This window comes from Brachionichthys hirsutus, unplaced genomic scaffold, assembly GCF_040956055.1.
Source record: "Brachionichthys hirsutus isolate HB-005 unplaced genomic scaffold, CSIRO-AGI_Bhir_v1 contig_909, whole genome shotgun sequence".
Lineage (NCBI taxonomy): Eukaryota > Metazoa > Chordata > Actinopteri > Lophiiformes > Brachionichthyidae > Brachionichthys > Brachionichthys hirsutus.
The window spans coordinates 134,410-147,892 of NW_027180345.1; the positions used below are offsets into that span (position 1 = coordinate 134,410).

The 13,483-nt window shown below is 39.3% G+C and overlaps 1 protein-coding gene across 1 annotated transcript in view; it reads right to left on the bottom strand.

Annotated features, from left to right (window-relative positions):
* Positions 1–350: 350 nt before the first annotated feature.
* The window catches only part of LOC137913800 (receptor tyrosine-protein kinase erbB-4-like), a 99,645-nt gene continuing 86,512 nt past the window's right edge, over positions 351–13,483 (bottom strand). Inside the window, exons 21-28 of the mRNA XM_068757436.1 lie at positions 10,864–11,019; positions 9,768–9,843; positions 8,001–8,147; positions 6,503–6,600; positions 5,932–6,102; positions 2,132–2,387; positions 1,488–1,616; positions 351–1,009 (exon numbers count right to left, since the gene is read on the bottom strand). Of these exons, the coding sequence (XP_068613537.1) occupies positions 351–1,009; positions 1,488–1,616; positions 2,132–2,387; positions 5,932–6,102; positions 6,503–6,600; positions 8,001–8,147; positions 9,768–9,843; positions 10,864–11,019 (1,692 nt within the window). The remainder of the gene's footprint in view (positions 1,010–1,487; positions 1,617–2,131; positions 2,388–5,931; positions 6,103–6,502; positions 6,601–8,000; positions 8,148–9,767; positions 9,844–10,863; positions 11,020–13,483) is intronic.

The following is a 13,483-nucleotide window of genomic DNA, read 5'->3' on the forward strand; positions in this document are numbered from 1 at the left end:
TTTGTGCCTGTTTGGCTCTAAAGGTGGCAGAATAGTCTACTCTAGTCCAGAACCAACCTCAAACAAACACGTCCAATTGCTGTTGGGAATCAGGGAAAAAGACAGAGCTGAAAAAAAGTTCCCTTGAATGTTGAGTGAGGCTGCCACTATGGTAGTCGTGCCACAAAAGAGCAGAGCCTTGGGGCGAGAATAAAAGTCTTGCAATCAGACAGAGCAGAGACGTGTTCAGGAACAGTACAAGGAGAACCCAGGTGGAGGAGAATGGTATAGAAATGAGGGGACTATTCAAAGTCCATTCATCTCCCCACTTATCCATCTAGTCATCCCTCCATTGTGCTACAGGTGGGTCACTACACTACAGTGTTCCTCTGTCTGTATGGAGGAGGTGGCAACACGTTGCCGGCTTTCATAGCAGCCTCAGATAAGTACTCCTGGTTTTCAGCCACAGCAGGGCGAATGCGTCCATTCTGCCGGTAGAAGAAACGTGTACTGCAGTCTTGCAGGTACTCAGGGTTGTGCATTGAAGACTTGGGGGGTAGACTGTGCTGCCAGTACTCAGGATTGTCAAAATTAGCCTTCTTTCCTTTCTTATCAAACATGATGGAGCCGCTAGTGATTCCTGAGTGCAGAGCGTGTCCCGAATGTCCCGGATGCAGAGTGTGTGATGGGTATGATTGGTGGGAGACGTGGCCGGGCGCCATCACGTATCCAGAGGACGAGACCACGTGGCTTGATGTTGATGGGTTGACTGTCTGCGGTACAGATTGGGTGGTAGAGGACCCAGAGATTGTACCAGCCAATCCGTTTTTGTCCCCAGGGTTGAGGAAGGTATTCAGATATAGCGGCTCATTGATGCACTCGTCATCCACATGAACGGACTTCCTCTTTGGCGCAGCGGTGGCTCCAGCCAGGTGGAGGGTGTGGCAACCTGCTCCATCGATCACTGCATGGGCGTCACCATTTCTACGGCGTGTGACGAAGGGATTTTCCTCTACAGGGTTGAGATAGTCTGAAATAAAACAAAAAACAGGATAATGAGATCAGTCAGGCCTTTATTGCTGCTGCAGGCACTTGAATTCATTATGATACTTAAATAATGCTTATACATTATGGGGGCTACATTTCAGTGGCCCTTTGGGTCAGCACAACCCTTGATGGTGTAAAGTAGGAAATAGGACTGAATAAAACATAATGGGCTAGTCTGCCAAGAGGGCAGGTGACAGTCACGATCACAATAACACTAAATAGCATAAAACTCCAACAATGACTGACACCATGGATGTTGTCATTTTCGAGCACAAATGCAGACAAGTTAGAAAAAAAAAGACAAAAAGAAGGAAAAGATTTTTATAAAAAAAAGCACCTGACATATCAAATATAATATAATAATATATAAATGCAAACTCTTCGGGTATTACTACAATTGCATTTAAACATCAGGTGGTCATAAGGATATATTTCACTACTTCTGAAACTATCAAAGTTACCTGAATTTTTCTTGTCCCTCATGGCAGCCACATAGCCATCCTGGTCCGTTTCTCCTTTTGTTCCTCTTTCTGCCAAAAGAACAGTTGGATCGGCACTGTAACGCTGTCCACTGCTATCCTCATCTCCGCCTTGGGAACAAGAAGAACGGAAAATGAACATGTTAAACATTGTACATACAGCATCAGTACTTAATTTCTGAAAAAAAAATATTTAAAGGAGGAATATAGAGGAATAATATAAATTCTTTCAGTGGGGCTGAAAGACGTGCAAGTCACAACTCCTGCTGTGTCCCACCTGTCGCATGAGATGTTATATGTGGCTCGGTTTGTTGACACCGTTGCTAGAATCGAGCTCATCCTTTTTGTCTGGAGACTGATTGACTGTCACAGTGCAATAGTGATGAGAAAAGAGCCTGCAAGGAAACCATATATTCCCTTCTCTGTGGACGTTTGCGTCCTTTGATCAATTTTTGTAAACATTTGATTTGTGTAAAAGTTATTTCAGAATTTTTTAAGGCTTATTATTACGTTTTTTTCCACTTGTATTTCACTGCCGAGGCTTCGGAAACTAATTGTGTAGGGAAAGGAAAATGGATACAAATGTTTTTCAATGAGAGTTCATTTTTAAAATGCCTTTCTTGTACCTTGTCCAGCAGCGAGAGCCGAGCACGCCACGAGGGCGCTCGACCTTGGGGAAACCTGTTTCCTCAGGGTGCCGTTGCAGCGAGGGTTGTCCTGGTTGCTTCGGGCAAATCCGCCACCAATCTGCCCCCCTGAAGCCAGGTCTTGTGTCGGGAGGCAGCCTCTGGACACAGGTGGAACAGAGACACCTCTGGGGAGAGTCACCAGTATGTCCTCCATGCTTACAGGCAAGCTGGTGTCCTGGTAGCCAAATTGGCTCTGAGCAGAAGGACAGAAAGAGAGTGAAAACCGAGGGGCACGCTAAATAAAACAAATACAAATGGAGATAAATAGAATGTTGCTGGTTATTGAAGAACAGTGATGTGCTTGTTATCAAGACTTGACTGGCACTGAAAGCAGGTGACTTGATTTCCAAGTGAAATGTTTAATTACCAATTAAATACATCTAATTGAGAACATTTAGATAATAAAAAAAAGCAGTTCTAAAATGTGCCTCAAAAAATAAACAAGTGAAGTTCTTCTGTTGCTCTGTAATATCTAAATGTAAAAGGCAGGGGAGACAAACTGCAGCACCAAACAATGACATGGCAGCATGCCAGCCAAGGACAGTTTAATTACAACGACTTCAATTAAAAGGCTCCAAGGTCTCAGAGTAGCCAAATCAGACCTGCCGTGCTCAAAAGGAAAACGGCTTTTGTTAGAACCTGCCATGTGCTTTATTCTGAATTTGTATCAGCATATGTTTCTTTACCATTCTCTGTTCCTCATTTCACTTCAATTTGATTCATTTTACTTCACTTCGTTTACTTTTTTTCTTGTCTGTCCGTAAAAGGTATGCATTTTATTTTATTTTATTTACTTATCGGGCACATGTTCAAAAGTTGCAAAAAGTGTCTGCTTTTCTGACTGCAGACTCGCATTCCAATTCTGACCAGCAGCATTAAATATAAATTTATAATGCCCATGATTATTATTCAATTTAAGTACACCTTTAAGAGGTGTGCTTATTCTTGAAGTGATGGACAGGCTATCAGCATCACTTAAAGTTTGGAGGGTCTTAGTCAAAGCTTCAGAGCTCATGTTGTGTTTTCCGTCCCCTATAACTATAATAATTAAATCACCGTCTCTCTCTGTCCTCATTTATATGTCCTCCATCTCCCCTGTCTCAAGTATTAAAGGGAAAATAGCACCACTAACACAATAAAGTGTCTTAAAGTTAAGTTTGAAATGATTTCACTAAACTGCCAGTGTTATGGTGACATTATATTGTCAAGATCTTGCTCGTGACGGCCATTATGAAATAATTCATTCATTCATTCATTTGCCAACCGCTTATTCCGTCGTCGGTTCGCGGGCCATTATGAAATCAATAATGCCCATTTCCACAGGGCATTATTGAAGCGCTGTAGTGGAAGAAAAACATCACTACATAATATTAATAGAGTAAAGCATCATTGTACATTTCAATGTATCTCAATATCAGCAGGAGCAAACGAACGTCCTCCGTGTTTTGGTTGTTGTTACATTTGCATATCATGGAAATTCTGTAATTGCACGAGAATGCATACTAATTATAACATCTTGCTTGTTAAGATAGCATTTATTTGTAAGTAATGCATTTTGTTGGCCGCAATATTTGAGTCCATTCCAATCGTTTGCATTCATTCTGAACGTACCCCAATAAGAAAGTAAAAACAAATGGATAACAACTTTGGAAAATGTATGTAAATAAATCATTTTTAATCTCCCGTAATGCACAACATGTATTTGTAAAATGAGTCATTTTTCTCACTGGCAGTCAGCAGGCGTGTGCAGCCTGATTTGAACAAAGAGGGCCATTGGCTACAATCTGGTTGTGTCGCCTGGCTGTGTGACTGCTTTTGTGATGTGTGTAAGTCCAAAGATAAATAAAAGATAATAATAAACAGTTGAATAACTGGGGGAGTCTGGCTGTAAACCGCAATTTTGAAGAAGGCAATTATTGTAGTTTCACAATGGCAAAAGAAAAAGGGAAACCATAGAGGAAGAGAAAGATGAGAGTGACAGTAAGGAAGCTGTGAGAGTGTTTGTCCTTGAACAGGAGAGTCCTGCAGAACATGCTGAGAAAACTCATTCCCACATCACTTTAGAGACCCCCTGATTTATATGAATAACGACTTTGACTTAATATTGCCTCCTTTCCATCACAGCTCAATCACCCTGCTGTGACACTGAGAAATAAATGGTAATATGAAAGAACAAATGTTAAATTCTTCTGAAGGAAACCCAAGATGGCCAAATATCTGTGCCAAGTTCTAATTAACTCTTGGAGGGGAGCAACAGAAAATATGTTGACAGGAAATATCACAAACTGGCATGGCTCATGCATGGCCCAGCACAGGAAGGCTTTACAGCAGGTGATTAAAACCACCCAACATCATTGCTGCCCGTCTGAGCATCTGTGAAATCAGTGAGACGACGTGTCTGTAGCCAAACGTCTAAGAGACAACAAACGCCTGAGCCACCGACTGTTCACCCTGCTGCCACATGGCAAACGACTCTGAGGCATCCGCTGCCATGCCACCAGACTTATTACTGAGTTTCCTGTACTCATCTTCCTCAATGCACGTTTGAAAAGTTATTTTTTGTGATATACAGTATAATAGATAATTATTTATCAGAAGAGTGTGCATTTCACTTCACAGCCTTGTGATGTGTAATGACAATATAATTGAAAATAAAATAAATCTAATGTAATTTACAAAACCTTCTTTTCCAGGTTGAATATTACATCAAGAAATGATGATACAATACAATACAATATATAGTTTATATTATACATTGTAATTATTACTTATTACTATTACTACTTATTACTATAATGTACGTATTACTATTTAATAATAATCCTAGGCATCATTAGCATTATCAGCACTTTATATAATATTATATATTTTTTTTAATTTGAAACATATTCTGACAGAATCCTCAAACACAAGTAAATTAAACAAATGAACTTATCATAAGGCAGGAAAAGTAGGTCAACGGCATCTAAATGAAAAACACACTGAATGCAGAGGCACAAAATACACTTGATGGTTTTTGAATACTTGAAAATGAATGTTCAGTGCATTTACAAAATCCTATCAGATACTTTTGAAGCCTTCTAATTATTACAAATGGTAATGCAATTACTCAGTGATAGAAACTTGCTGCCTTTTAGTAACCTATATGATCCTACTATAATCTGAGACTACACTAAAGGATCTGCTCTTTTCCTGTGCATGTGCTTTGGTTTGTCTGAAAATGTCTTGATTTCAACAGAGCTACTGTAAAACTGCTTATATGAATATTTTATCTGATGTCTCCATAGATACATTTACAGCATAACATCTATAAGAACCAATAAAACTGACAGTTCCCTCCTGACATCCAAGTCAACAAAGCAGCCCACGGATATAATAATGGAGAACAATTTGTCTTTGTTCCCCCGCATTTGATATACTCAACATTCTAATTTAAACGTACCTATCCCCCCAAACATTTTTTCTCCTGAATCAACACTTGGGTGTCCATAAACACTGTCATGGATTGATTTCTCTCTGTACATGTTGGCCATTGAAAGCTCAAAAAGATAGATGATTTAGGTGGAAATATTTTCCAGGGAAACACAACATAATGCTGCAGCTCTTGAAGATGCTCATTTGACCTTCCTGCTGGATTCAGATAAATATCTTAAAATTTGTACCCATCACTTACACTGACAGGTCGTTAGATGGTTCTATTGCTTTAATATAAGGAATAAAAACGGGAAGAAATTAACCTTGCTGGGGTCCATGCATGTGCGGGGATTGTATGCCAGCGGTGGGATGTTGAAGGACTGAGGCACCAGGTACTCGTCAGCATCCATCAGGTCCTCCAACTCCTCCTCATTCAAGATGCTCTGGAAAAACTTGCTGTCGTTGGGGCTCGGCAGCGTCATGCGGTCATCACCCTGAGATAGGATGAACAGCATGTGTAGGTCCAGTCATTTGTAGTGCTAATTCAGGAGATTAAAGTTGTGTAACTAATCAGTTTTAAATGTCTTGCATCAAAAGCAGCAAACGGAATATAGCAGAAGTAGTTCATATAAATGTAAATTATTAATATGACTTGCATAGAGAATATATATGTCAGTGTGGATCACCCATATATATCCAAATGCTGTAGAAACTGGCAATATATTAGTTAGGCAAAATAAAGCATAAAGAGGACAGCCTTCACTTTTAACGCATCTTACAGATTCTGCTTTTTAAGCAAACATGGAAGAAACAAAACAACAACAGCGAACAACAAAAACAACAATCAAACCATCTTACAGACGTGTAATCTGTACCCTACATCTTATTACCTACCTGGATAACCAGGAATCTTTGCGGATCACGAGCCATCCGAATGAACTCTGCGGCCAGCTCCTTGAATTTCGGTCGACTGTCTGCATCAATCATCCAGCCTGAAGAATGTGTTTGTGTTAGAACACGATCAATAGCCGGCTCCAAATTAATATTGATAATAACAAGCATGTAGACACACAGGATTTTTTTCAAACTTTCATTCATGTCAGGTTGTTTTTTTGTGCTACTTGCGTAAAACATTCATAATTAGTACATAAAATTTACAGGCAAATGTGGCTACAGTGTGTAAAAGAATGTGCCATTTAGACATGCCCAATCTCCTTTTCAACTTGTTAGGCCTTCATTGATTTATTTCATATTTAGATAGAATATATATTTTTTGTTCTGTTGTATTTTGCATTACTTGTCCAATTCAAATGAATTACAGGATTTTAGTGATGCTCTATTTATTGTCATCACTTTCTCCAGTCCAAAAATAAACATCATTATATCCCTATATGGACATATGGCATAATTCTGTCCTGTGACAATATCCCATTGAACACAAAGCTATGATACCAAAGCAATCTGATGTGGGCCTGGGTACAGCCCATCAACACATTCAGGGAAATAAGAGATGGGACTGAAAGACAGATATGTTGTTTTACACATATGGCTATGCAAGATTTCAAATGGGAAAATGATTATCTTTTCATCTACAGCAATGCCAATAAGGCTAAAAGTAATTTTAGTTATAGTTCATTTCTACTAGTGTTTCAGTCATTGTGTGATTGTATTCTGCATGTGTAGTACTGCAAAGACAAAGACAGATAACAGGCTGTGTGTGTGTGTGTGCGTGCATCTGCTTGCCAGGTTGGCACAGGCTCGGGCTGTTACTTGAAGCCAAGGTGACAGAGGCCCAGAGGCTGTGAGACTAGAGGACAAGTCCTGGGTGGAGCTGGCACCAAGTCCTTGTCCTGGCAGTAGTGGTAAGAGGTCACAACCCCCCCCCCCCCCCGCCCTGTGACCCCCTGCCTGACAGCATGACAGCAGTGACCGCGCAGTGAGGGACACATGTGATATGTGGGTCTCTTAATCTTTGTTAGTTTCAATGGATTTTCAACCAACAGATCATTCTGTGGCATTCACATTATCATACTGTGGATGGATTGTTCAGATGAATCGACAAAAATATATATTTTATATATCTTATACATCTGATCCAATAACACCACATGGACTCTGCTGTGCTATTTTGAAAATCCACTTATTATTATTTTTTGCCTGTTTCAATGAGAAAGCTGTTTGCCCTCTCTTAGCCTTCAAAATCCATTTGAAGTGGATGGAGACAAAATCTTGAACTTATGTACAATACATTTTAATCCTTCATAGCTCTGCAGTAAATATTTTTCAGGTCAATATTTGTTGGGAATTTCAGAGACTGATTTAATGATTTAACCAAGAAAATAGCCAAAATGTACATTATTAGATGGGGTTTTTGTTGAGTGTCTATACATACATTTAACCATGACCATATAGACATCAATGGTGCAGACAGGTGGCTGAGGGAGACGCTCCCCTTTCTCAAGCAGGTCTGGGATTTCTCTCGTTGAAATTCCATCATACGGTTTCCCTCCGAAGGTCATTATCTCCCAAATGGTTACCCCTAAAAATAAGAAACGGGAAGGAGGAAGAGAGATAAAGTGAAGAGAGGAGATTACATCAGAGGATAAGAGAAGAGGCATCAGGGGAGATTCAAGAGATGGAAAGAGTAGGTTGTACAGTGAGAGGATTAAAAAGACAGAAAACAAATGACAAGAGAAATAGTTGAACAATTTAAAAGGTGAAAAACGTTAGATTTTGTTCAAGAGAAAAGAGAAAACAACATTAACATTAGACAGAGGACATATAAGGAGGTGATAAAGCGAGGCACATCAGAGGGAATGAGATGAAGAGACAAGTAGGGAAGAAGGAAGGACATAAAGAATGAAGGCAGAAGGAGAATGCAAGGGAACAGAGGACAAAAGAAATAATCAGTCTTGAAAGTCATCAAAAATCTGAACTTTCAACACTCATCAGCTTTAATCATGCCAGCACTAATGAGTGACAGAGTAAATGCTCACCATAAGATAGAAGTTTAATAGCCCGCGGCCATTGACGCTCACGAGGGACATGGGCGCACCAAACCGTACTCAGACTTTTAATCAAACACACATTATTCTCTTTGATATGACCTGTCTTGCATATTTTTTTTGGAAATCCTTTCTAAAACTTAAAAGTCGCTGATATATTCTATCGTACAATTGTTACTTGCATTTTAGCAATTAAAATATCACGAGTTACTTTGGGATTTACATTTCAATGTGGATGCCTGAGAGGACTGATTTAATATCTCAATATTCTAAGGAATAGATCACAGTTTGCCACACGATCAAGGAGTTCATATCAACACATGCGCTGTTGGCGTGCAAAAACCCTCCACTCAATCTATACATTGACATTGAAGGTACACTGTACCTGATTAAATATTCAAGTATTTTCATTATTTCTACCTGCATCTACATATTCTGACTGTTTGATTCAGTGTTCTCTTGCGCAAGATGCTCCACACTGACAAACTGAACAGACTCTGTGCCTTGATAGTCATGACAGCAGAGCCAGTCATTATGGTAAATATTGAATAAACAAAGACCAAAAAAACAACTTCCTTGTGTTACTCTACTTGAAAACTTTCAAAAGAGAACTCAAGAGAAAATTACATCAAAATAATAAATAAAATAACGCAATGATAAAGGGATCTAAGCAGTATAAATCACAGCAGAGATAATATGATGAAGAATACTCAGCCTCTATTTGACTAAAAATGACTGAGAGGACAACCCACAAAGAAATGATATACAAACAAGCGTAAAATCATTTTCCATATTTCATGGATGACCAGCAAAAGAAGAAGATAAAACCGCTTTCTCGGTACCGTTGAGAAATCTTCCAGTTTGATCGCTGCAGTAGAGATATGCATGGCTGAGTTTCACCCAAAAAAGACTGGAGCAAGTTTGGACATCATAAGTCCACAAAAAAGACAAGGTTAATTTAACTACAGGCCAAATAGGAAAAGGTTTTCAAACATTATCAAATGTGATAATTCTTACACAAAATATGGACGGACATACCGATACAATGTTAGTGCGATTTTCAGGATGATGACAGATGAAATCTGTATATATACTATGGTAATTCATTGGCAGTTGGGAAAAAAAATTATGCATTTAATTTGTACGAAGCTTACCATAACTCCAAACGTCACTCTGATGAGTAAACTTCCTGTAATGGATGCACTCCAGAGCCATCCACTTAATGGGCATCTGCCAGGTAGAGCATAGCATGTCACTGTCACACACATGACATCAAACGTTTTGGGTCACAATAACTTGGGTTATCTCCTGGTGAGATGCTGTCATTCAAGGACACTATAGACCATGTAATACGAAAGAGAGATGCAACGGAAGGAAGGAATACAAATTTTAAGTTTGGAAGAGAAAACAGACACACACTCAAACCCACCCACATACACACACGCACACACAAGGCTCCAGCTATACTGGAATACGATGAGACAAATGGCAGGATGGTCTGAGACACAGCTTAACACTGTGATTAGATTTGAAGGCCAATTCCATTGATCGCAGTGATGGGGGCTGAGGGGTGGGGATGTTGAAGATTAGAGTGTGTCTGTCTTATTCTCAGTGGAGGGGATAATACCAGAATGCTCAGCGTTGACACAAACCATGATGGACATACTAGAAGGGTGGGCAAGAGGGGATAAACTAGGTTTTCCTGAGAGGAAAGGGTTTGCAAACAAAATATAAAAGACAGAATGGATGAACAAAGATTTATAGAGGCCACAAGCCCATGTACACAGAGCTCCAAGGACATATTTGTTTACTACGTTTATAGGATTTAGAGAGCTCCATCCCCCAAAAGTAAATAAATATGGTCCAATAGAGCAGAATAGTGTCTCACTGACTGCAGTAAAAGTCCCTTTTGTTATGGCCTAAGTTCCTCCCTCAAGATATAAAACCCTAATTAATGTTAATGTCTGTTGTTGTCTTTTACAATACGTCAATGCATGGCCCAAAATAGTAATTCAACATTTCATCTCAATAAGCCCAGAAAAACAAACGCATCAAATGACAGATAATCAAAGTAGGAATTCACTCATTGCATGCACAAATTAATACATAATTTACAGGCAGCAGCAGCTGGTTAGCTTAGCTTGTTTCTACATGTGCAATTCAAGTCCACTTTAAAATAACTATTCACATGTGGACAATCAGGTGTTTGTCTGATGTGTAAATTACGTGTGGCCTGGTGACAGGATTCACCTTTCCTCCATCAGCATTATACTCCTTCTCGTTAACGTCTAACAGGCGAGCCAGCCCGAAGTCAGTGATCTTGATGTGGTTGGGAGATTTGACCAAGACATTCCTGGCTGCCAGGTCCCTGTGAACCAGCCTGCGCTCCTCCAGATACATCATCCCCTGCAAGAACAAACAAACACAAAGCTGTTCTTTTCTGTTGACAGAAAACGCACAGCATTCTTGTTTAAAACCTGATTAAGAGTGCAGCGCTACACAGGAACCAGCAAACATGCCAGTGTGACTCCAACGTGACATCACCGTCTGTCTTCATCATCATCATCATTGAAATCACCATCAAGACCCCTTTAAAGATTTCTGCAATTATTCACACCATTATCATTACCTCCATATTGTTGTTGTTGCAATTATAATGCACACCATTTAACAAGGAGACTTAGGAATAGACCTGCTTGATGCCAAATATCTGGCAGCGCAGTAACAGCAGCATCCATGAGCAAGAACCCCAATAAATTTGGGACAGAACCTGATATGACCCGTATATTTAATTTGATTTCATACATTTATAATGTTATGTACGTACGACAGAATCACAGGAAATTAACTAATTACAAACACATACATTTCTTGATTTACAAACAAAGCAATGTTTTCATTGTTTGATTGTTTGTCAGTAAAGATGCTCTTGAGTTTTCTTTTGAGAATGCAAATGATGAAATCAAATGTGAATATTTCAAGTAAGTACTGTATATATTAAGTATATGTGACGTTGTTATAAAAACCATCTAAAAAATGGTCGACTAAGCCATTAGGCTGAAACTAAAACATCTGCACAATTGTGTTGGACGTTTTGAACAGTGCATCTTGTAACACATATATTCCTTTTGCACAACCTGCGGGTCCTCAATGTAACAGTCAACCTAATTTGAGAGAAAATTGCATTTAAAGAGAAAGAAATAAGGGTGGAATGGTAAACCTTTTCAAATTGGACAATCAATAACTGTGTTCATTTGAAGAAGCTAGAGCACAGAAATACAAGGCCTTATTTTTAACAAAAATCTAATTGGATTTAGTTTGAATAGGCTGGAAATGAAGAAAGGGAGTGGAGGAGGTGAGAGGACAAGTGAACGGGTTGAATGGAGGTAGTCTAAGAGGTAAGATTAGATTTGTAAGGCTATAATCACACAGCCTCATTTTGCTCCCTCCCTGGAGAGGACAAGTACTTTCAACGAATAGCTATATGAACTCAAACAGACATGAAGATGCAGCAGTGTGTGTGTGTGTGTGTGCGTGTGTAGGTGTGTGTGTTTGAGGGGAGGGGAGGGGACATGCCAGAAGGCTGAAACAGGAGAGATAGAGTAGAAGAAAGATTACTCAGTTAGCCTGAATGATGCTGGATAAGTATGTAGTGTGTCTGTTTACTAGTGTATCTGTGTAATTGGGTCGAGGGGTGTTAAAAAAGAACATAAAATATATCAATTTTTAGATTAAACAAAATGTTTGAAAGCAGACGGGGGCAAATAAAGTTCAGACTTGAGACAAGACCCAATATAGATCTATTAAAATAAAATAAAAAATGTCTCAAATTCTACTTTTATATTCTCAGAGGAACCTATGTCTATTTCTGATGAGAATAAAATATTTTATATTCCCCTAATCACTATATATTTTTTATTTCCTTAAACACTCACCTACTCCCCAACTTCCCAATTCTGACGCTGTCATGGCCTCCCCACTGACAGGATGTTTCGTCTGGATGCCGGATAAGTTTGATCCTGATAATGAGACTGAGTTGCTTTTCCATTCTGCTTCATTACTGAGCCTGACATAATAGTTGACATGCCTGCCTGATGGATGGATGGGTGGACAAAGGCCTTGTTACAATATGTCAATGAGGTTTTGAGATTTTAGACAGGAAGCTAAATTTGGCAGTTTCATTAGCTCTTCTGTTCATGTTATGACATTGATAGATTAGAAGATGTGCAGCAGTGAAAACACTTTATTGAAAGTAACAACTTCTTTGCCTTTGCTTGTTTTGATTTTGTTTCATGAACGCTATTTGTTTCGCAGCATGCATGTTACATATAAGAGTTCTTTTTGCATAATTTCAGACATCATTGTGCTTTAAATGTAACATCCACCCATCATCTTGTAGACAAGAAGACCTCAATCATCTCGTCTGTAGCTGCTTGATCAGTCTTGCGGGTGACGGGTGTTGCTGGAGCCTATCCCAGCTGACTGGGGACCAGAGGTTGGGTACACCCAGGACACATCGCCAGTACATGACGGGGCTACTTTCTTCTATGAAATCAGAAAAAACACAGGCAAAGTGCACTTAATACTGTTCGTGCATAAGATAATGTTCTCCTCATGTCCACATGGGAGGCCAGGATATGAGAGCAACTGAGTAAAAAAAAGACTTTTTTAGGCTGAATTTTAACAACTTGCTTGCCTGTATTGCTGGCCTCTCAAAATAAACTGTTAGCTCAGTTGCTAAATGTTGCTGCCAACTTGTGAAATGGGAAATCTGTTAATAAACATAAAAACACCTGGTACTGTTGTATGCACTAATAAAAAAACCAATATACTGTATTCTCAAATTAACACAACAATTAACACAGCTCAT